Source organism: Danio aesculapii, chromosome 4 (assembly GCF_903798145.1).
Source record: "Danio aesculapii chromosome 4, fDanAes4.1, whole genome shotgun sequence".
Taxonomy (NCBI): Eukaryota; Metazoa; Chordata; class Actinopteri; order Cypriniformes; family Danionidae; genus Danio; species Danio aesculapii.
In genome coordinates this window covers 30,973,784-30,999,198 of record NC_079438.1, presented here as the reverse complement: position 1 = coordinate 30,999,198, position 25,415 = coordinate 30,973,784, and the positions used below count along the sequence as shown (strand labels likewise).

The following is a 25,415-nucleotide window of genomic DNA, read 5'->3' as shown; positions in this document are numbered from 1 at the left end:
TTATTTGTATGCATATATTTATTTATTTATTTTATTCAGCATTATTTATTTATATTTGTTTGTTTATGGTATTTATTTATTTTTTATTTAAGTTGTTTTTTGTTTACAGTATTTGTTTTTATATATTTGTATTTATTTATTTTTATTTAAAGTATTTACTTTATTATTTTATTTATAATTTTTTGTTTTTTTAAATTGTGTATTTATTTTAATGATTGTATTTATTTATTTATATATGTTGGTTTGTTTTTTTGTTTACAGTATTTGTTTATTTTAATTTATATATTTGTATTTATTTATTTAATTATTTATTTATGTTTGTTTGTTTGTTTAAAGTATTTCTTTTTTATTTTATTTATAATCTTTGTTTGTTTGTATACCTTATGGATAAATGTTTTTATTTGTATGTTATTTTATTATGTTTTATGTTTTATTTCATCTATTTATTTATTTATTTATTTATTTATTTATTTATCTATGAATCTAAAAAATGTGAAAGAAAAGCATTCAGTATTTGGGTAAAGACATTATTAATAAAATTCCAGCCATAGTCATGCTTTGCAGAATAAGAAAAGAGCTCTGCTTACAATTGACGACTTGATGACTTCAGCTTATCAAAAAGTGTTTTCTGATATTACTGTTTGTCATATAAACCTAACAATGGCAAACCTTTAAAAGTGCATGTTGCTATCAGTTACATTATCGGCGTGGGTAATTCTGTCTATTTACGACCTTATCTCACGTTGTCCAGACACACAAGGACAAGTGACAGACCCTAGAGAACAGCTTCTGCCCCTTTATCTCATTTCTGAATGACATCTGATCTGAGATTTGAGAGGATTCTTTGACTTCAGTGTGCAATAGATGAAAGCATTTGAAAGTACTGACCAATAGACCCTTTTCACATTTTTCACAGGTTTCTCAGTAACGAAAGACATCATGGTTGGATAAACTTAGAGCGCAGTGAGGATACAACAAAATTTTTTTTACAATCCTATTTGCTGAAATAATCAAAGAAAAACTCCACAATGGTGTTATCAAGACTTTTAGAAAAAGGAAAAAAAAAATGTGTGAGACTGATGACGGCAGCCAGAAGAGAGAATACATCAAATTTACTCTCAGCCCCATAGACGCTGCATTTGAAACACCTTGAATAAGCAGTAATTCGTTTTTTGTAATTTGAAGCAAAGATGATATAATACATTCATAAATGCATATAAATGTTTATATGTTTTTTTAAATCTAAATATTCAGAACCTTTAAGGATTGATGACCGTTAAATGCATCATAACAGTCTTTTGAAAAGGGTCTATAAGACTCATACTAATACCAGTTTTTTCATACCCTCTTTCATTTTTGTCTGTTTTTGTTGATCATTTTTGATATGCTGACTTAATTCAGCATATGAAAGGATCTGAAACCACTGACAAATTAAAAGCTACAAAGCTCTTAACTTGCTTTTAAACAATAAACAATAATAATAATAATAATAATAATAATAATAATAATAATAATAATAATAATAATAATATTCTTTTCTTTCAATGGATAGGATAGTAATGACAGTTTATTGGATGTGTTGTTTGTTCAATCCACTGTATATCTCCATTATTCATCCATTATGTATATGGTAATACCAAGGTAATGTATGGTAATACCAAGGTCTTTAAGTCTTTTAGGGTCATTTTTCTGATTTAATTATTTATATTATGCATCCTTTCAAACATTTTAATAAATCATCACATAGCTAATTCATTTTATTTAATTACAGTAACATTTATAATTGATACTAATGCATTTTTGAAACTAACATTTTATTGCCAAGGTTTACCCTATTTTATAGCATGTAATACAAACTCATGGACATGGTCTTGAACTAATTGTTATTAAAATAAAGTATTTTTTTTTGTTTGTTTTTTTTAGATTATTAAGTAAAGATCATGTTCTGTGAAGAAACGTTTAATAATTATTTGATTATTTTGGAATGCTCCGATTCTAGAATTTCAAATGGAGGCATCTATGCCATTTTATTTTATTTTATTTTATTTTTGGAGCTCTTAGATTCCACATTTTCAAATAATGTCATCTCATTTTGTCAAATTTTATTTATTTTATTTATTCATTTATTTAAAAACAAATTGGAACACTCGGATTCCAGATTTTCAAGTAGTGTCATATCTGCCAAATTTTGTAAATTAGTATTTAATTATTCATTCATTGTATTTTATTTATGTATTTTTAAATTCATTTTATTTTATTTTTTGCAGCCCTTAGATTCCAGATTTTCAAACCGTGGCATCTCTGCCTTATTTAATTTAATTTAATTTAATTTAATTTAATTTAATTTTTTATTATTCTTGTTTTATTTTATTAAAAAAAATTGTTTATTTTTATTTTATTTTATTTTATTTTATTTTATTTTATTTTATTTTATTTTATTTTATTTTTCTTGTTTTATTTTATTAAAACAATCTTTGTTTTTATTTTATTTTATCTTTATTTTATTTTATTTTATTTTATTTTATTTTATTTTATTTTATTTTATTTTATTTTATTTTATTATTATTTTTTTTTTTGCAACCCTTAGAGGGGTCTCACACCAGAAGCGCCGCATTGCGCCACGCAGCTCCATGCATTTCAGAATTCAAATCATAAGTTTCTGTCAGGGTGCACACACCGGCGCTGCAAGTCGGCAGCTGCCCACGGCACCCAGCCACAACTCAGGACACTGGTAATATTTCTGCTACGCCACAGAGCACCATCTGAATAGTTTCATAGTAAATATATGTGAATTTGCGTGTCTGGTGTGCGATACTTCCAACTGTCATGTGCGTGCCATGTCACGGAGCATCCGGTGTGCGACGCACTTTAGATTCCAGATTTTAGTGGCATCTCTGCCTAATTTTATTTTATTTTATTTTTGTTTTACTTAGTAAAAAAAATATATAATTTTATTTTTAGTTTATTTTATACAAATATTTGATTTGATTTTTATTTATTTATATATTTATCTATTTATTTGTTTATTAATTTTAATTTTTTTTTATTTATTATTTATTTATTTATTTGCACCCTTATAGATTCCAGATTTTTAACAGTGGCATCTCTGCCTATTTTTATTTTATTTTTGTTTTATTTTATAATAAAATTTATTATAGAAGGCAGAAGGGTTACATATAAAAATACATTTTACAACAACAAAAAGACACTTGTGACTGGTTTTGTGGACCAGGTGCACATACACCAATTATTCAGTACCATATTAAATCCCAAAGTGCCACAGTATCTAAATATTATCACAATATCATAATGGTATAACCACCACAGAAAAGAACCATCATTTACCAAACAGTAGTGTAACTGTGAAACAATAAAGTCCTGTCAGTATGTTTTTAAACCTTCAACCTTATCCTGTTATATAAGCAATTTGAGAACGAGGAATTAGATTAGCAGACAGCGAATAAGAGATAGGAGGGCTGAACTCATCTAAAATCTCATCTCTCTATATAACAATGCTTCAGTCATTTTCAAGATCAAAAAAAAAACTTTCTTATTCTCACAAGGAGCGAAAACTCCACTAGCCCCGGTATGTTTGGTTAGCGCTCACAATTGAAGGTTAGATTGCGGCGGCTCCCTGTACGCCGGAGAAATTGAAAATGAAAGTGTGATTTTCATACGTTAACCTTTTCGAAGTGAATTATGAAGAGATAGACGTGGGCCGTTTCTGAACCCCTGACCCATGAAATGTGTTTTTGAAAAACAGGCTCCACTGACTGTATATGCTACGCCACGGTTGGCTCAAATGACCCCGTCACCTCAGCGCTGCACATGGTTGTGGGTAAGTTAGCATCTTCATATCAGCTGTATGAGACGTGTTTAGTTATGCATATGTATGTTTTTGGAAAGTCTTATGCTGCACGGGTGTACATTGTGTGAGTCAGAATTATTAATTTGTATTTATAAAATCATTAGGGTAGTAAGTAAAGATCATGTTCTCTGAAGAAATGAAATTAGTAATATGCATTGCTACAATCTTTAAAGGAAATTTTCTGTATATTTAATTCAGTTTTGTTTTGTTTTATCTAGTGTTTTGTTTTATTTATATTGTTCTGTTAGTTTTTTTTTTCTTGTTTTGTTTTTTATTTTATATTATCTTGTTTATTTTTTGTTATATTTTGTTCTGTTTTGTTTTGTTGTATTTTACCTTATTTGTTTGTTTTACCGTGTTTTCTGTTTTTGTTTTATCCTGTTTTTTTTTGTCTTGTTTTGAGTTTTATTTTATGTTGTTGTTTTTTGTTTTTTTTACATTTGTGGTTTTGTTTGTTTTGTTTTATTTTACCTTCTTTGGTTTGTTTTATCTTGTTTTATGTTTTTGTTTTATCTTGTGTTTTGTTTCATCTTGTTTTGTGTTTTTGTTTTGTCTTGTTTTTGTTTTGTGATTTATTTTATTTATTTTGTTTTGTTTTACCTTGTGTTTTGTTTTTTGTTTTATCATGTTTTGTGTTTTTGTTTTGTCTTCTTTTGTTTTGTGATTTATTGTATTGCATTTATCTTGTTTAGTTTTGCTGTTTTGTTTTGTTTTGTATTTAATTCATTTGATCTTGTTTTTGTTTTGTTTTGTTTTATTTTACCTTGTTTTATGGTTTTAGTTTTTTTTTTTGCTTTATTTTATTTTACCTTGTTTTGTTTGTTATGTCTTGTTTTAGGTTTTTGTTTTTATATTGTGCTTTGTATTGTTTTATCTTGTTTTGTGTTTTGTTTTGTCTTGTTTTGTGATTTATTTTTATTTTATATTGTTTTGTTTAGTGTTTTTGTTTTGTTTAATTTTGTTTTTTAATTTTCTTTTTTATTTGGTGTTTTGTTTTATCATGCTTTGTGTTTTTGTTTGTTTTGTGATTTATTTTAGGTAACACTTTATTTTGATGGTTCGTTTGAGTATTAGTAGGTCTGCTTAATATCTGTTGATACTGCTCCTTCAACAGACATTTAACTGACTATAAGAAACTTAGGAAGTACAAGTCAACTTACACTAACTCTAACCCTAAATCCAACCTAACAGTCTACTTATAATCTAATGAGAATTAGTTGATATGTAGATGCAATGTAACGTATATATTCAATAAACTGACCATCAAATTAAAGTGTGACCTTTTTTTTTTTATTTATCTTGTTTAGTTTTTGCTTTGTCTTGTTATTTATTTCATTTTTTCTTTTTTTTCTTCTTTTCTGTATTGTTTTGTGTTTTTTTTTGTTTTGTTTTAATTTACCTTGTTTTGTTTGTTTTATCTTGTTTTGTTTTGTTTTATGTTATTTTAATTCTATATTTTATAATTCTATATTTTCTATATTCTACTATTTTGTTTAGTTTTTTTGTTTTGTGATTTGTTATGTTTTATCTTGTTTTGTTTTTTAATACATTCTATTTAATGTTTTTGTGTGTTTTTTTTTATTATTTATTTGTATAATTTATTTTTATTATTTATTATATCTTGTTTAGTTTTTTTTTATTCTGTGTTTTGTTTTGTGTTTTCCAAAAATCCATTCTGTCGTTTTCCACAGGTGATTCTCAGCCAATGGACGTCTGCTCGGTGCACAGCGATGAACGTTTCCTGCGTTACTCTGTGTCACTGTTGGGTTATGGTTTCTATGGAGATGTGCTAACAGACAGCGAGAGGAAGCGCTGGATGGGTCCTGCTCGTTACGATATCTCAGGTCTCATAAAATGTCCTGGAAAATTAAATGGCTGATATTTTTATTTCTTTTCTTTTTTCTTACATTTGTTGTTGTTGTTATTTATTAGGGGTTAAAACGTTTCTGTCACATCGCTACTATGAGGGAACCGTGTCATTCCTACCTGCAGAAGAAAACTTGGGAACTCCAAGAGACAAAGCGCAGTGTCGATCTGGGTAAATGCTGTACTTTGTTCCATGTTATCATAATATGATCAAAGTAATTTCTTGGAAAAATATAAATCTGTGAGCAAACATTAGCACAAACCTATAAAATTAGATAGGTAAGGCATAGGATGGTTTTGTTTATACTGTAATCTAAAAATATTCATATGTATAGTGCTGTCAAACGATTAATCACACACAAAATAAAAGACAGAAAAACACAGAATTGTTGACGTTTTTGCAGATTTTTCCAAAAAAGAAAAACTGAAATATTACTTGGTCCTAAGTATTCAAACTCTTTGCTCAGTATTTAGTAGAAGCACTTTTTTGATCTAATTCTGCCATGAGTCTTTTTGGGAACGATACAAAAAGTTTTTCACACCTGCATTTGGGGATCATTTGCCATTCCTCCTCGCAGATCCTTTTCAGTTTTGTCAGGTGGGATGGTAAATGTTGGTGGACAGCCATTTTTAGGTCTCTCCAGAGATACTCAATTGGGTTTATATCAGGGCTCTGGCTGGGCCATTCAAGAACAGTCACAGAGTTGTTGTGTAGCCACTCCTTCGTTATTTTAGCTGTGGGCCTAGGGTCATTGTCTTATTGAAAGGCAAACCTTTGGCCCAGTCTGAGGTCCTGAGCTCTCTGGAGGAGGTTTTCGTCTAGGATATCCCTGTACTTGGCCGTATTCATCTTTCCCTTGATAGTAATCAGTCATCCTGACTCTACAGCTGAAAAACACCCTCACAACATGATAATTCCACCACCATGCTTCACTGGTGGGAGTGTATTAGACAGGTGATGAGCAGTGCCTGGGTTTCTCCACACATACCACTTAGAATTAAGGCCAAAAAGTTAAATCTTGGTCTCATAAGATGGAAGCTTAAGTGCAGCAGAATGTTTTTGTAACCTTGGTCAGAGCTGTGCCTTGCCACAATTCTCTGTCTCTGAGCTCTTCAGGCAGTTCCTTTGACCTCATGGTTCTCATCTGCTCTGACATGCATTGTGAGCTATAAGGTCTTAAATAGACAGGTGTGTGGCTTTCTTAATCAAGTCCAATCAGTATAATCGGACACAGCTGGACTCAAATGAAGGTGTAGAACCATTTTAAGGTTGATCAGACAAAATGGACAGCACCTGAGTTAAATATATGAGTGTCACAGCAAAAGGTCTGAATACTCAAGGCCATGTGATGTTCGTTTTTATTTTTTGATAAATCTGCAAAACTATCTACAATTCCATGTATTTCTTTCAATATGGTGTGCTGTGTGTACATTAATAAGGAAAAAAGTTAAACTTAAATGATTCTAGGAAATGGCTCCAATATAACAGAGTGAAAAATTTAAGAGGGTCTGAATGTCTCTTTGTCTGTGCCTCTGTTTGTGTGTGGGTGTTCTGTGTGTATTTATCTGTGTGTGTGTCTCAGAGAAAAATATTACATTTACATTTAATATACATTAGTTTAGTCTACATTTACTTTAATATAAATGTCACTTTTGTGGTTGCATTAATATAGTATAACAATTTTTTCTATTTACTTTAAAAAAATTATATCAGCACACAATTTGCTCTCCTCTGTCATAAACAACTCAACAACAAATTTTTCAGGTGCAGCATCTGCCGTCGATCCTCATCCGACAAACTCCTCAGCAAAGAAGATGAAGCCAGCGTTTCTGATGTCGGTAAGAAGCTTTTCGAAAATCCTCCGAATGCCACTGTTTAACCAGCTCGAGCCATAACAGGAAGTCTCGTTTCTGCTCTGTGGTAAATGCGCCCACCTACAATACAGGCCAACAAAGTGCATTTCCAGCCATGATTCGTAATGCCCCCATCTGTCGGCTCCACTGGCACGCTGTTTGTGAACATTAGGCCAAATGGTTCAAGCTGCCGCCCGGCTGATCATTTAGAGAGTGCACACACACACAAACACACACACAGCATATTATCTCTGCCTCTCAGCACCCTCCGAACAACTGGCACCTCCGTTACCCAGCATTCTGTGTGTTTACCCTGAGCACTGATAAGTGCTGTTTACAGAGACACACTCCCTGCCCCTCACAGTCCCAAATTGGCATTTGTGCATGATGATGATTTCCTGAACGCTTTTAGACTGCGCGGCATAAATAGAGTCTTGTGGGAAGAATAAGGGGAAGAATGATGTAAATGAGGAAGAAAGTCGAAGCGCCTTCATCGGCGAGGGAGCAACACAACCATTCATGCTTTTTCGATTTATGGGACTTATTTTATGTATGTATTAAGTGACGACCGGTGAATTATTTGAAAAGGATGCACACCCGTCAGACCCGAAGTCAGCCTATTGCAATTATTCAACTCATTTTCGATTCAATTTAGATACTGTATTTAGTGACATTATAAGCACTAATGTTTGCTGGATTAACTTGTCGGATGGTGATCTTAATGACACTTTTTTAATTACCAAAAATATTTCCTACACTTTTGTCAACGTGCTTACCTTACTATTTCACTACAAAGTATTTATTTATAAGTGTGCATTTAAACTGTATGTTTTACATTGCAGTTTTATAATGTTCTGAGATTAGCATTTTAAATTAAACATTTTGAATAAAAATACTTATTTTTAAAATTAGCCTATAAATGAATAACAAACTGGCCAGCTCATTCAACTTTCCTTAGTGTGTCACAGTTTCCTGAAGCGAAAGGGAGCGAGGACTCATGTGCAGTAAATATTGGGTTTAATAATAATAAAAATAAAACAAAAAGACAACAAAAACAACCCCAAGGGGGAAAACTTAACAAAAAAGACAAACTAGACTGGGCTGGCAAGGAAAAGGACATGACTCTCAGGAAGAACAATGGATTGGCACAGGACAGTAGACTTGAGGAGACTATAAAGGAGAAATAATTGGCAAACAAATAGGTGAACATAATAAACTTATAATGGGTTAACAAGGTCGGTGGGCCTAGACAATAGATGAGAGAGCGCACATGACAAAGAACTAACACAAGCCATGCTCACGTAAAACAGTACTAGAACACACAGCCAATGATAGAGCTCAAAAACATGTGTTCACATGAAACGCAACACTAAAGCATGCAGCCACAATGTAAACACTGAGACACGTGCTTTGACAACAGCAACACAAACAGAACACAAGACACGAGCGCACTATAAAAGCAAACACTTACCGTACACTTTTTTCAATCCTTGCGCCATCAAAATCAAAACCAACTAGACTGGAGCACAACAAACACACGAGGACCAGAGCTCGCATCCTGAGCACGCCCGGACCCCACGCGCCTGCATCAAACGGCACTCATACAAAGACGAAGACAGACAATGACTGAAAAAGAGTGCTCAACCCAACAGAAAACTCAAGCCGAGCACGACATACGAGACATGACAGGACTAGTGTCTGGACTCTGCCACCAAAACAAGAATTAACAAGACAGAATCCTGGCACAGTGAGAATTTGACCATTTGAATAATTATAATATTAAAAAATATTCATTCATTCATTTTCTTTCTGGCTTAGTCCCTTTATTAATCAGGGGTTGCCACAGCAGAATGAACCACCAACTTATCCAGTTATGTTTTACGCAGCGGATGCCCTTCCAGCTGCAACCCAACACCGGGAAACACCCACACACTCTTACCATTCACACACATACACTTGGGCCAATTTAGCTTATTCAATTCACCCATACTGCATTTCTTTGGACTGTGGGGGAAACCAGAGCACCCGGAGGAAACCCACTCCGTAGAACATATGAACTCCACACAAATGCCAACTGACCCAGCCGGGGCTCAAATCAGCGACCTTCTCCGCTTTGAGGCGATTGTGCTACCCACATAATAATACCCTAAGAATCCAACAGAGGATTCTGCTTGGTCTTAAAGTCTTCTTAGGTTGGTTATTTTCAAAATTTATGATGGGATAGTATTCAAAAAAGGACAAGTGAGCTCGCGTAGGGGACAGATTCTCGACCTTGTAAGTGGGGTCTTGGTCTTTCGAACCACCAAGACCCCCCTTCTCATGATGGTTATGCAGATGGCACAAAGTTGAGTATGCAACTAGTTTCCTACTTGTCACATCTAGTGTTTTCTTTTTTCTCATTCGATTTTTGGCTTTGGAATTTTTGAATCAGAACCAAGCATTTAACTGCCTCACAGTATAATATTACTTCTTCTTTCGGCACTGTTGAATGCTTGATTCTGATTCGAAGCCAAAAATCAAATCAAAGCAAAACAACAAGACTTGGATGAGAAGTATGAGAAACTAGTTCCACACATAGCAGCAGTTTGAAGACAAAAACCTGACAAATGTCTTCAAATGGAATTGAAAATTAGTAGAATCATTGACTATGGTTCATTGAATTATTAGAAAATAATGTACAGCAGTGCAGTGAACTCATTTCAGTTATTCATTAATTAATTCATTTTCTTTTCGGCTTAGTTCCTTAATTAATCCGGTGTCGCCACAGCGGAATGAACTGCCAACTTATCCAGCATATGTTTTACACATCGGATGCCCTTTCAGCTGCAACCCATCACTGGGAAAAACTCATACACTCTCATTCACACTCATACACTACGGACAATTTAGCTTACCCAATTCACCTATGGCGCATGTCTTTGGACTGTGGGGGAAACCGGAGCACCCGGAGGAAACCCACGCAAACAGGGAGAATATGCATACTCCACATAGAAATGCCAATTGACCCAGCCGAGGCTCGAACCAGCAAACTGCGAACCGAACCGATCACACTGAAATACACAATGTTTTTTGCATTGAGAGGTGCATTTTCTTAATGGTTTACTAACGGCTGCAAGCATTTTGCGCACTGCTTTATGCACCCTGCGCGCCTCGTGTTTTAACCGCCTGCTATGCCTTGCGTTTTTGCCATTGCGTGCTGTTGAAAAAAGTCAACTCTGAGCAGAAAAAGTGCATTACATCACTTGCGTCTTTTTCATTCTGTAATTAAATTAAATCAGAGGCAGGGTTTCCGTTGAGGTGACAGCAGTGTTTGTGTTGTCAAAATGACTACGGAGACTTTTGAAGATAGAGGACTGGTGGTTACTGAATATTGATAGGAAAACTAGTGGTTACTGTTTTGAGTTATCTGGAACTGTATGACTTCACAAATTTTGAATATCACAAAATTATGAAATATTAAAATTATACCAGTATCAACAGCAACACTTGCGCACAATAGGCAGCTGCATATGATGTAAAAAAGCAACCGCTCTTCTTTTTCTTCTGTCAACAAAAAAGCATTGCGGTACATCTTGCGTTTTGGAACGTAAAAGCTTGTTCAGTTTGATCGGCCCCTTACACTTCCTCAAAGCCGCTCCCATTTTCAAAATAAGAGTCCCACATGAATAGTAAGTATGATACAAGCTTAGATAAACTTAGACATGACCGTAAAACTTGTAATTATTGTAATCTCACAAGGAAACATTATAGCCAATCAAATGCTGCCTGGGGCGTGCATATTAATGATCCCATGTGGATTGTCACTGTCAGGGTTTTATTCCGATCAGCCTGTTTTTCACCAAGATTTTGCATAAACACTCTATTATTCAGCTAGGCCTACATGTATTCCCAGATTTTCATTCTATGCCACATTGAACACAAGAATTTTAAAAGGTTTACAAAATGTGTTCATTTACTAGAAGCCTTTATATAATTAATAAACATGAATTACTTATCCAGATGGTCAGAGAATACACTGCGCTGTGCAGTAGTTTACCAGTCATTTCTGAACACTTTTAGAGTGTAGGGCATAAAAAAAAAGAGAGTAAAATAATGTAAACATGAAAGTAAGTCAAGCTCCATTTATTAGTGAGACCTTTGAGATTTACATTAACCTCACTTCTTTTATTATAACTAGATTATAACTCGATTTTTAGATCTACAAAACATGTTCATTTAGCAGACGCTTCAATGTAATTAATGTAAATGAATTACTTATCCAGATGGCCAGAGAAAAGTACGCTTTACCGTGCAGTGTTTTACTAGTGTTCACACAATGTTGTTGTTGTGTTTAAGATTGTCGGGACACCTGGACGGTCATCAGGGGGAAGTTCTTGGCCATCAATGCCGCCAGCATGAGTTGTGCATGTCCTCGCAGTCCAAAAGGTCTGTCGCCGTCCGCACACCTAGCAGATGGAACGACTGACCTCATCCTCGTCAGAAAGTGCTCCAGAATTGACTTCCTGCGCCACCTGCTGCGACACACCAATAAGAAGGACCAGGTTAATATCTCAACAGAACAAATCCGTTTTTTTTTTTGGGTGTGTGTGTGTGTGGAAGATAGGAATGTTTATGAGCACTATAGTTCAAAAAGCATCTCAGCTGACCAGCAAATGGTTACTGTATATTTTATAATAGTATAAATTCATATCTAATTTTAATTAACTGTAAGTTTTTTTTTTGAGAAAATGAGCTGCGAATCTTGTTCTTTGAAGTGCGTAGACACAGCAGGGGTTTCCTGTTCATGAAGAACTTCAAAGTCATGGGAATATTTCAGTTTTTTTTTTTTTTTTTTTGCTCAACTCCTAAAACATTTAATTGACTAGAAATGCCTCCTTCTGAGAGCAATCTCTATAAATATATCATCTTAGTAATTACAAATATTTGGAAATGTCACAAAAATAAGCAACCTTGTAAAAGTCCACATATCAAATGATACAGATATAATTTTAAAGGCAAAACCAGAAATATTGAAGCTGATTTATAACAATAAAAAAACAGTGAACTAATACTATTTTTATTTTATTAGTTTTATTATATTATTTTATTCTTTGATTATTTTAATTATTTTTATTTTGATCATGGTTATTTTAGGAACACATTACACATTATTTTTTTAATAAAAGTAAATAAAAAAAATCAAATTTACTCAAATTAACGTACATTTTAATATAATAAAATTTGGTCCCATTTATTCCCAAATTTCCTAAATTAACTGAATAGTCCGTTTGTTGAATTTAAGTTACATTGCATCTTCATGCAAACTAATTATCATTAGATTATAATCAATGTAAGAGTTGGGGTTAGGGTTAGTGTAAGTTGACATGTACTTGCAAAGTTTCTAATAGTCAGTTATATGTCTGTTGAAGCATCATATCAGCAGATATTAAGCAGACAGTCTACTAATACTCAAATGGACCATCAAAATAAAGTGTTACCAGTTTTTTTTTACTGCTTGTTTAAATTACTTATTTAACATGGGCTGAAACAACATATTTCTTAAGATTTTTTTTTGAGAACTTTAAAGTTTTATGTTCAATCCGCTTAATCATTAAGAGTCAACTTAATCGATTTGTATTGGGACAACATGAATGAATTGTGTGAAACCCTGAATTTTTACAGTGTATATTTACAGTATGCTACTCTTCAGAAGTTTTTGTTTTATGATCTTAAAAGAAATCTCTAAATATAGTCAAAACAATAATGTCTTGAACTGCTGAATTTTCAACAGCTATTACACTATTCTTTAGTGTAAAATGATGATTCGGAAATATATATTTTTCATTATTAGTGGTGTTGAAGTGATGAAATAGTTCATTTTCCCCCTCTGAATTGTTTGATGAATAATGCATTCTTTATAAATAAAATAATAAATTCTTATCTTTATAAATAAATGAATTTATCACCAGTAGTTTACCCCAAATTTACACGACCTGAAAAAAGTCTTGTCACCTATCCAAGTTTTTGGAACAACAAATAAAAACTTGACTTCTAGTTGATCATTTGATATCAGACATGGCCTATATGAAAGGCAAAGGCCTCTAGATTTATATTTTACCCAAATAAAATATGATCATGTCTTGATTTTTAATTATTTAGTTATCACAGTAAGGTCTGAATTTGCTTAGACAAAAGTCTTGTCACTTAACAGAAATAATGTACAGTTTAGAATATAAAGTCATGATGCAATGGAAAAAGAATTAATATTATGTATGACTCCTATGAGCTTGGAGGACTGCATCCATACATCTCTGCAATGACTCAAATAACTTAAAAATAAAGTCATCTGGAATGGCAAAGAAAGCGTTCTTACAGGACTCCCAGAGTTCCTCAAGATTCTTTGGATTCATCTTCAATGCCTCCTCCTTCATCTTACCCCAGACATCCTGGAGCACTTTGACCTTCTATGCTTTCAGGATCTTTGATGTGGAGTATGAGAAGGAGCGTTATCCTGCTGAAGAATTTGCCCTCTCCTGTGGTTTGTAATGTAGTGGGCAGCTCTATTTCTTGATACCTCAGGCTGTTGATGTTGTCATCCACTCTGCAGATCTCTCACACGTCCCTATACTGAATGTAACCCCAAATCATGATTATTTCTTCACCAAACTTGACTGATTTCTGTGAGAATCTTAGGTCTGGTATGTGGGTTCCAATAGGTCTTTTGCCGTATTTGTGATGCTTATGCAGTTCAAAAGATGATTCATCAGAAAAGTCTACTTTCTACCACTTTACAAATGATCAACTAGAAGTCAAGTTATTATTTGTTGCTCTTACAGCTTGATCGATGACTAAACTTTTAACAGGTAGTGTAATAGAATTCAGTAAACATGAATGTTTTTTTTCTATTTTTCTACAGTTTGATCACTCTTTTGTGGAGGTGTACCGAGTCAAGCAGTTCCGCTTCACTCCCAGGTTTCAGGAATGTGGCTCAGAAATGGACCTGAGAGAGAGCAGGGCAGGAGGCAAACGCTTCTTCTGTCAGATCTGCAGGGAAAACAGAGCCTGTGGCTGCATGTCATCCCAGAGCAACTGGAACTGTGACGGAGAGATCCTTCCACACACTGCCATTCAAGTCCGGTAGGTCATGACTCTATATACACCACATTTTTAGCCTGATATTTTTTTCAAATCAACTTCCATTGCACTCAGGGTATGCATTTAGGAGGTCCGGGATTCTCGAATTGACAACTGGTTAGCGCGTCGACATATGGTGCAGTAGCACGTCAGGGCGTCGCAAGTTCGAATCCCGGCTCGAGGACATTTCCCTACCCTACCCCCCTCTCTCTCTCCAACTTCGCTTCCTGTCCTAAATACTGTCCTATCTTATAAAGGAAAAATAGCCAAAAAATAAATCTTTAAAAAAAAAACACTTGAAATACCTTAAAATGTAACAATAATTAAAATATAGTAAAATATAAGACAAAGGTTATCAGTTATTAGTAATTAAAACTTTTGTTTAAAACTCTGTTGAAAAAATCTTATGTTTGTTAGACAGTATTTGAGAAATATATATAAAAATATGATTAAAAAAAATCACAGAAGGGTTAAAAATTTTGCCTTCATCTATATATACAGTCAAGCCCAAAATTATTCATGCCTCTGGCAAATTCTGACTTACTTTTAACCAGCAAGTGTTTTTTTTTTTTTTAATGACCTAATCACCTTAAATGAAACAGGCTTCTCCTAAAATATTTCTCACTTTTTATTTACATTTGAACAAAAAGTGGCATGTTCATAATTATTCATACCCTATTTAATAACCAATACAAAAGCCTTTATTGGCTATTACAACACTCAAATGTTGTTATAATTGCAGACCAGCTTTTTGCATATCTCCACTGGTATTTTTGCCTATTCATCTTTTCCAATGAGCTCCAATTCTTGATCTTTAGCTCCCTCTACGAATCTTAATTGGATATAAGTCAGGACTTTGGCTGGGCCACTCTAAAACGTTAACATTTTTGTCTACTAACCATTACTTCAGCACTTTTACTCTGTGTTTTGGATTGTTGTCATGCTAAAATGTCCACTGGTGCCCAAGGCCAAGTTTCCCTGCAGACTGTCTGATGTTGTTGTTGAGAATTTTGATGTATTTCCCTTTTTTTACTTACTTTGATTGGGTTTCTCTGGTCCACCGGCTGAATAAATATAAATCTAACACATGGAATAGATATTATGTTTTTTTTATTGACTTCCAAATTATACAATTCCAATCTGTGAACACATTGTCAGTAGAATGCATGTGTTATTTTGTAGCAGAAGATATTAATTCAACACAAAATAAATAAATTCCACTAACGTGTTTGTCGATTAGTGAAAGCTGTACTAAAATGTCCAACTCACTTCAGATCGTATCTTCTCAGTGCTATAGCATACTAAACAGAGCAAATAAATAACTTGACGCTTTGCAATCTGAGCCTGTGGAAAAGATGTTATTAAAAATGAAAAACCCTCTCTCCATTGTGCCCGTGCTGAAGTTTCGATACAGCGTGACGGCTCGCCCCCAACGCATCATTTCCTTCACGCCCCATTGTTCTGTGTCAACAATGCGTAGCAATGAAATGCTTCTAATTTAATGGCCCTCTCACTGTTAAAGGCTCACCTCCTTTAATTAAAATAGAAGTCCATTCATTTATTCCATTTTCAGCTTCAGTAATTGTTTCTCGAATGAGTAAGCAAATAACCTGTTGAGATAATTGATGATGATACCACGGACGAGGGGAAAAAAAGGCAATCGCCTGGCACTGAACTCACCTCAAGAGTATTGAGTGGAATTAGAGGAAATTAAAGAGTCCCTGAAGCTCCTAAGAGCACAGGCGTTTAACTACAAAACTTTTTTACTCGACACGATGCTGCATTTGTTGCTTGCCAGCACTTACTCAAGCTACTTTTTTTACTCCAGGACACAAAGTATCTGTTGTGTTTACTAATGCAGTGTTGCTAATGAAAATAGCTTGAGTGTGGGATTTGAAAAAAGCTTTACTTGATTATTTTACCTGTGTTGAAATGTTAATGTTAATAGTTTATCCAAAACTTCAAATTTTGTTGTCATTTACTTACTCTTTACTTCACTTTTCTTTTTTCCTACTATTGACTTAATGGTTACCAGTTTTCATATTTTTGCAAAATGTCTTTCTTTTTTGTTCAGCAGAAGAAAGAAGCTCATAATGGTTTAAAACCACTTGAAGGAGCGTAAATAATTGGTAAATTGTCGTTTTTTTGGTGAACTGTCCTTTTAAGCAAACTGTATGGTATTCACAATATATTTAGGAACATATGGAAACACTGGAAAAAATATTAATCTAACCTATATATGTCAAATCTTTTAAACTTAATATTTTGTTGTATTATATTGATTAATAATGACTATGTATGTTATACACTGTTAAAAAATGTCAGGGATTTCAATTTCAATGGTAAAAATGCTGTAAAAATACGTAGCCTGGTTAACAGTACGTTTTTAAACTTATACGGTAAATAACTGTAAAGTGACTTTCCAAAAAAATGCTTTAAATGACAATAAATTTGGAATACAAAATCAGTAGTTTAATTTATTTTTGATATATTTTTTTCCACGCAAACAAATCTGACACAATGTTACATTTATTGCACTGTTTTTATTTTTTTACCATGAAAGTCAGTGGTTAGCGGTTTCCAGCTTTATTCAAAATATATATTTTTTGGTTCAACAGAAGAAAGAAACTCATAAAGATTTTGAACCATTTTGAGGGAAAGTAAATAATGGTTAGATTGTCATTTTGGGGTTTTGGGTGAACTAACCTTTTAAGCAAAATAAATAGTATTCACAATATTTTTAGCAACATAAGGAAACATTGGAAGACACATTGATCTAACATAATTTTGCCAAATCTCCAAAAAAAAAAAATAGAATAAAACTTTTATTTTATTGTATTACAGTGCTTAGCATGTATAAGTACCCCCCCTCACAAATCTATCTTTTAAATTCATATTTTTATTAGGATATACAATATTATATTTGTGCGTATACATTAGATTAGTCAGTACTAAAGCCAAATCTGGAGCTTATCTAACAAAATAACTCATGATAACAGTCTAAAACATCTACACCCAAATTTATGTTATAGAAAAATTTTAAATACAAATTTAAAAAAAGAGGACAAATTAAGAGAATCAAAAAAAACTGAACAATTTAGTTGAAATTTTGTAGGTTGTAATTTATTTTGCAATACTTAGCCTGAATTTTATTGTATTATCTTTCAATTTCTAAATATGTTCAGTGACTAAAATATTATTTTAATAAATATATCTGTTTAATAAATCTGTTTTGTTTAAATGCACCAAAATACATTCTTATATTCACTGAGAAATGGATAAAAATATTTATTTTCAAAATGGGGTGTACTCAGATATGCTGAGCACTGTATTTTGGTTAATAATGACTATGTTATATGCTGTAAAAAAAGCTACTGGTTTCAATGGTAGAAAATGGTTAAAATGCTATAGTTAAAATATGTAACTTGGAATAACCATTAATTGACTTTCCAAAAAAAGCTCTAAATTACAGTATATTTAGAAGACGTTATTAGTAGTTTATTTATTTTCTTTTTTTTTTCTTTTCGCAAACAAATCCCACGATCCTGCATTTATTATCTTCATATTATAACATGTTCTCCCACATGAAGAAACATTTTCTCTGCATTTCTTTAAAATTAGCAGTGATACTAAAACAGGGTGTAACATCACAGTAAAGATGATAATATGAGCTGCGAATAATCTTCATAGTCTCGGAAGAAATAAGAAAAAAAACAAGAGAGATGGCTGAGTTTGGCTAATGCTAACCAGATGGTGTAAATCAGTGGAATATAAATAGACATTATTACTGTCAAAACTACATTATTCACAAACACAATGAAGCATTTCTCTTTTAACGCCACCTGACATTTCATCCTTATTATAAAAAATTGCCAGATTTGCATCACTTTTGTTAGTTTTTTTTTAAGGAAAATATGATTTTCTTCAAAAGTACTACAAGATTTCCAAATAAGCTCTGGAACTTTAAAGGGACAGTTCACTCAAACCTGAAAATTACCTCATCAGTTACTCTCCTTCATGTGGTTTCAAACCTTTATACGTTTCTTTCTTCCATTGAACACAAAGATATTTTGAAGAATGCTGGTCGATGGTACCCATTGACGTCCATCCATAAGAGGGCAAATGAAAGTCAATGGGTACCATCAACCAGCAATCATGAATTGAAATATCTACTTTTGTGTTCAACAGAAAAAAAACGAAACTCAAATAGGTTTCAATCAAGGGTGAATAAAATTTTAAGTTTTAGGTGTCTATCACTTCATGATGTTTGTTTACCAAAGTCAATCCGTTTGATTGATTTCACTCTTTCTATGTCTCAGAGTCCACTGCCAGTTGATTAAGCTGTTTGCGAGAGGAATCGAAGAGCAGCCGGTGTTTGAGGATCTGTACGCTCACTGTCAACTCAACAATCCTCCAAATCATGAACCATGAAGAATGGAGATGGAAGAGTCTCCTTTAGCTCAGCTTATGCTGTTTCTAATGCTGTCATACCCTCAGAATCCTCATGAAGATGCTTTTGAGACAGAGCCGGAATCAACAGTTTCTGTGGAATTAGTATTGCTGTTTTAGTTTTTATTTGCAGTTCTTGAAGTTGCTGGTTATATCACCTGCTGTTCAATCGTCAGCATTGGTCTTCCTCTGCAATCAAGCTGGACTTGAGAGTAGCGTTAACTCAATCCCAAAGTCAAATTCATGGAAGTGTGAAAACATTCCTTCTCGTAGCACCTTCACCATTTTGTGTAGATGTGAAGCATGTGGTGGTCTGCTGATAAAGTTCCTTGTGTACCAAAAAAAAAAAAAAAAAGTTATAGTTTGCATTAAAAAAAAACAATTTTGTCATGGTTTTCACACCTTGTTTCAATCCTGTTTGAATTTCTTTCTTCTGTTGAACACAAATGTAGGAAAATGGTAGCCATTGACTCCTATTGTGTTGTTTTTACCTACTATGCAGGTCAATGTTTACCAGTTCCAACATTCTTCAAAATATCTTATTTTATGTTCAAGAGAAAAAAGAAACTCATAAAGGTTTTGAACCACTTGAGGGTGAGCAAATGGTGAGTAAAATGTCAATTTTGGGTGAACTATCACTTTAGCGGTGTTAGTAAATGAACTTCATTCAAAAATGAAAATTCTGTCATCACTTACAAAGTAACTCTTTTTAACAAATTTATGTTGCACGCATGCAGTGTTGTTTTTATTAGCTAAAATTAATGCTATTATATATATATATATATATATATATATATATATATATATATATATATATATATACATATATATATATATATATATATATATATATATATACATATATATATATACATATATATATATACATATATATATACATATATGTATATATACATATATATATATATATATATATATATATATATATATATATATATATATATATATATATATATATATATATATATATATACATATATATATATATATATATATATATACATATATATATATATATATATATATATACATATATATATATATATATATATACATATATATATATATATACATATATATATATACATATATATATATATATATATATATATATGTATATATATGTATATGTGTATATGTATATATATGTATATGTATATATATATATATATGTATATATATATATATGTATATATATATGTATATATATATATATGTATATATATATGTATATATATATGTATATATATATATATATATATATATATACATATATATATACATATATATATACATATATATATATATATATACATATATATATACATATATATATATATACATATATATATACATATATATATATATATATATATATATATATATATATATATATATATATATATATATATATATATATATATATATATATATATATATATCAGAAGGAATCAGAAGTAAAATTTCAGATTAAATTGTTAAAAAATTTTTACCTGGCAACTAATTGAAATAATGTGAAGTACTAACCTTAAAGTTTAAGAATAACAATAAAATGTTTATACAACAAATGAAGACATAACTATTAAAATAGAGCAAAATGGCACTATTTAAAACATTAAAAAAACTTGACAATACAAAAACAAAAAAACTAACATTTTGATGCATTATGTTTGAGATACATGGCAACCATTGATTTATTTTTGGTTTTACTTAATATATTAGAATATTAGAATTTGACAGAATTTTCTTTTTTGGTTGACCTGCTGCTTTAAATGGACACTACATTTTACAACTCTACTAGAGTTAAACAGTTTCCATTCAGTCAAACTCTGGTCTGGCAGCAGCACTTTTAGCTTAGTTTAGCTTAGCATAAATCATTGAATCGGATTAGACCATTAGCATCTCACTCAAAAATGACCAAAGAGTTTGAACAGTTTTCCTATTTAAAGCTTGACTCTTCAGTAGATCCATTGTATAGAGTACAAGGACCACCAGAAAACTAAATAAAATTGGGAAAAAAAAAAAAGAAATTGAAATAAAAAAAAATATATAGTGAAATTTTAAATGAAATTTTTTTGGCCAATATGACTAGCTAAACTCCCATATCTGACATAACAATCAAGTAACTTTTCTGCTGTACCTTGGCTGCAACAGACACAGTGATAACTTTTCTTTGACATTTTTGAGTGAGATGCTAATGGTCTAATCTGATTCAATGAGTTATGCTAAGCTAAGGTAAAAGTGCTCCCGCCAGAATCGGAGATCGGCTTAATGGATTCAAAAATGGTAAAACTCAACAGTTTAACTTTAAGTTACTTGTAAAATGGGTCTAAATGGGTCAAAAAAAGTGTTCCTTTAAAAGTTCGCTGTAACCCCTATCATGTAGTCAGTATATACTTATGAAATGTACACTCAGTCAGTAACATCCTGCGATCACTTTTATTTGTTTATCCAGTCAGTTTGAATTCAGTTCCCCAAAATCATGCCACTTCTAATCATCATTGTTTTATTTTCCACACATTTCATGGATCTAAATGTAGCTTATTGAGCTACAAAATGGCTCACACATTGTCACTGCAGGGTCAGCATGTACTTTATATGCAGCAGTATGTAAATGAAAATACTGTAACAATCTTATGGTTGGGCCTCCCGAGAATATTTATAATGATTTTTTTGTGTGTGTATGTGTGTGTTTGTGTTTTCTGTCCCCATGTCTTATTTCTTCTGAAAGATCTTATTGTTTTCTTTAGTATCAAAGGATGAAGTTGGTGATAGACAGAGAAATTGCTTTTGGCTGTTGTGCATGTCAGCTGCTTTAATATGCAATTCTTTTTTTAAAGCGTTTTCTTGAATCTAGCGATTGAGGGCATGGATTTCCCATGATGCATCTGTTGATGCTCCTGTAGCCATTTCATGCAAAAATGTGTTCTTCGTAGTGTAGAAGATTGCATAGGTGTTTATTTCAGCCGCATAAAAAATTTATTTTTTGGTAAATCATAATTTGCTGTCTTAAATAATGTACATTTAATGCAGTAAAAAGTGAAAATTGTGGTAGAAAAGGTCATTATGACACATATAGCACAATTATCAGAAAAAATTGGTCATAAAAGCTTTTCATAATTACATTTTCACAGCTAATTTTGTCTAAAAACAAGTATTTTATTAGTTTTTATTGATTATTATAATTATTCTAATTGTTAAAGTACACACACAAATACATACATACATGCATATATATATATATATATATATATATATATATATATATATATATATATATATATCTGTTATGATTTGCCAAAGAATTTTTTATTATTATTTCTTTCTTTTATTTTATTATATTGTGGCAGAAATTATCTACACTTGATTTGTAAAAGAATATCTCACATCATATTTAAAACCATCACGAATATTATAACATTCCTAACAGCAATGGAGTATTCTGAAGTGTGCATCATGATTGTGATGTCATTTTCATAACAGTTATTCACCAAAAAAAGTTACCATAATGCACTTTTATTACATTTTTTTTTATCGGCACAAATGAAGTACAGACACTTATATTAGTGTGTTCCTCCAATAAAGTACTTTATCGCTTAATTACATAATTGGGTTGTATGCACTTGTGTAGGAAATATGAAAATAATGTTGTGTTGCACGATATATATTCATAACTTTTTTTGTTAGTGAGTTTTTGTGGTGAAATATGACATTTGCTTGCAGTTTATATGAGATTCGCCTATATAATCATCCATGGGAACAATGTCCCTATATGTGAAGTCAAGCTTCCATGAGTCTCTACTGTATCTGAATTACTATGGCTTGCTCTGTTAGTGTGAACAGTATTTTTGTTGTGTGTATTTGTATTCGCTTTATGTTAAAACTTGTGTATTTGATGCTATGCTCTTGTTGGTAGACCCAATCAATCCCTGTATATGCACATGATGTGCCACCAACTGCCCTACTGATCCAAAGATATCAATCACAACCCATTTGAATCTCTCCTTATTTGCTGTTGTTGTTGGTTTGCATCATCATTGGCTGCCCTGGTGGCTGTCGGTCAGAGCTGATGACAGGTGAATGCATAATGTACTACCGTAGCTGTCCGATATTTTGTGCTTGGGGGGGAAAGTTGCAAGTGTAAGAGAAGCATAGACAGTCAAGCGCTTGTCAAGACTGAGTAATGATGACAGAGTGAAAGTCGTCTTGCAGGACTCAAGATGACGTTGAAGATCTGACATTGAACTTGTTGTGCTGAATGAAAATCTGTTAATAAAGTTCATTAAACAAACCTTTCAATGTTGTTGTTGTTGTTTTTTTTTCGTTGGGTTTTTTGACAGGAAATTAGGGGTAAAAAACTACTCAAGCATGTCAAAAATATTTGTATTTTAAAATAAAATAGTAAATAAAGCCTATCTGAGGTCAGTTTTGATTTAATGGTTGTTTGGTGGTTAGTGGAATATGATTCTCATGGCCCACACTTTTTTGATGCCCCCAGAGACACTATTAGGTGTCCACTACCCTCCCACCCCACTCTTCACCTTTGTTCGTCCGCAACCACCCACCATCCGATTTTATTTTTACACTTTTAGAGGGCCCTAAAAAAATTGTTATCATAGGCCCTGGCTAGGGACGCTTTCACTCTACATCTAATAGACGTTTAACAATAACAGTCTAGTCGTCAAATAGACAGGTTAGACCAACAGCCTAAATTTATCCTTGTTTTAGCCAAGATGTCTGTTGTTGGGATGCAACAATTAACTGATTTCACTATTAAAAGTGCTTCAAATCGTCATGGTTAATTAATTCTGTTTCTGTATTTGGGCTTCCAAAGAACATGCCACAAAGAGAGAATCGCTTACAATGTAATTTTAATTATTTTCCAGAGAATAATAAAAATACATATAGCTAGCATTTGACAAAGGACAGCTTCCAGAATCTCGCCCCGTTCAGCGCTGGATTCAGCTAAAAACTCCTCCAACCGACGAAGCTGTGGATTGTGAGCCACAACCTGTAAGTATTTTTATTTGTTAAAATAAAAATCGCTAACAATTTAGCTACAAATTTATATTTATCAGTTAAACCCCTGTAAACACCCACAATCTTCAGCAGCATATGCAGTGTCTCTCTATGCAGCTGCTTTCCCTGCATTCTACATCTCAAATAACAGACTCGCAAAAGATATGAGAATGTTTTACACTACTTGCACATGCTTATTATGAATATATGTGAAAGACACTTGTCAGATTTTTTTTTTAGAGAGAAGGCGTGAGGCTCAGCTGTGTGCTCTTCATATTTTCTGTTTGATTCAGCCAGCTAATGCTGCTAACAGCAACTGTGACTGAGTGACAGTGTTTACACAGCACAAACGCACGCGATTGTGGAACCAATCCGCGAGTCACAGCACATTATGTTAGCTGACCAATCAGAGCCTCTTGAGGGCGGGCCTTTCTTAACTGTATATAATCAAAGTAAGACATATGAAAAAATAACTTGAGCACATATTGCTTTGCATCTTATAAACACAACCAAGCCTTAAAAATACACTGTGGACCATCCCTTTAAAATTCCGAGCTTGTACACTGAGGCTATACGGACGCACACTGTATTACTATGGCTGAGGCTATCAACTGAGGCCTCTTTCACAATGCACATAAAGGGCCGTTCACATATCACATCTTTTGCATGTGCAAGTTCATTGTTTCCAATGGAGGCGCACGGCTTGAGCCCGCATATTGGGAGTTACGCTCAAGCAGCGCATCAGCAGTGATGCGACAAGCTTTCCTTTTGTATCTAGTTGAAAACATCAAAAATTTTCCAAATTCCGTGCACCTTGAGTCACGTGACAAGAACAGAACACTCAGTGTCACACTTTGTATGAAATATGCACATTTTCTACTTTGGTAAAAAAAAAAAAAGAAAATAGGTTCAGCAGCATTTAACTACATTAGTTCTCCTTAAAAGGGAAATACTAATGTAATATGTAACTCAGATTTACATTAGACAAATACTTTTTAAATTTATTCTTTTGTCTTTTATTTTTAGTGTAAAAAATATTACTTATGTTTAAATGCCAAAAACTTTTTTTTAAATAAAATGGCCTATTGTTTGTTTTTAATTATTATTATGTGCTTTATTATTACGTATTGTATTGTATTATAATTGTATAATTATGGTAGTTTTATTTAGTTACTAAGCAGCAATAAATAACACCCTAAAATATGAGGAGTTTTCATGTGATTTT

General features: G+C 32.4%; 1 protein-coding gene across 1 annotated transcript in view; it reads left to right on the top strand.

The window, feature by feature from the left end:
• cerk (ceramide kinase) overlaps positions 1-19,909 on the top strand; it is a 54,420-nt gene extending 34,511 nt beyond the window's left edge. The window contains exons 7-13 of the mRNA XM_056455442.1: positions 3,764-3,838; positions 5,560-5,712; positions 5,801-5,906; positions 7,500-7,573; positions 11,924-12,129; positions 14,484-14,704; positions 19,021-19,909. Of these exons, the coding sequence (XP_056311417.1) occupies positions 3,764-3,838; positions 5,560-5,712; positions 5,801-5,906; positions 7,500-7,573; positions 11,924-12,129; positions 14,484-14,704; positions 19,021-19,132 (947 nt within the window). The 3' untranslated portion in view covers positions 19,133-19,909. The remainder of the gene's footprint in view (positions 1-3,763; positions 3,839-5,559; positions 5,713-5,800; positions 5,907-7,499; positions 7,574-11,923; positions 12,130-14,483; positions 14,705-19,020) is intronic.
• Positions 19,910-25,415: the final 5,506 nt, after the last annotated feature.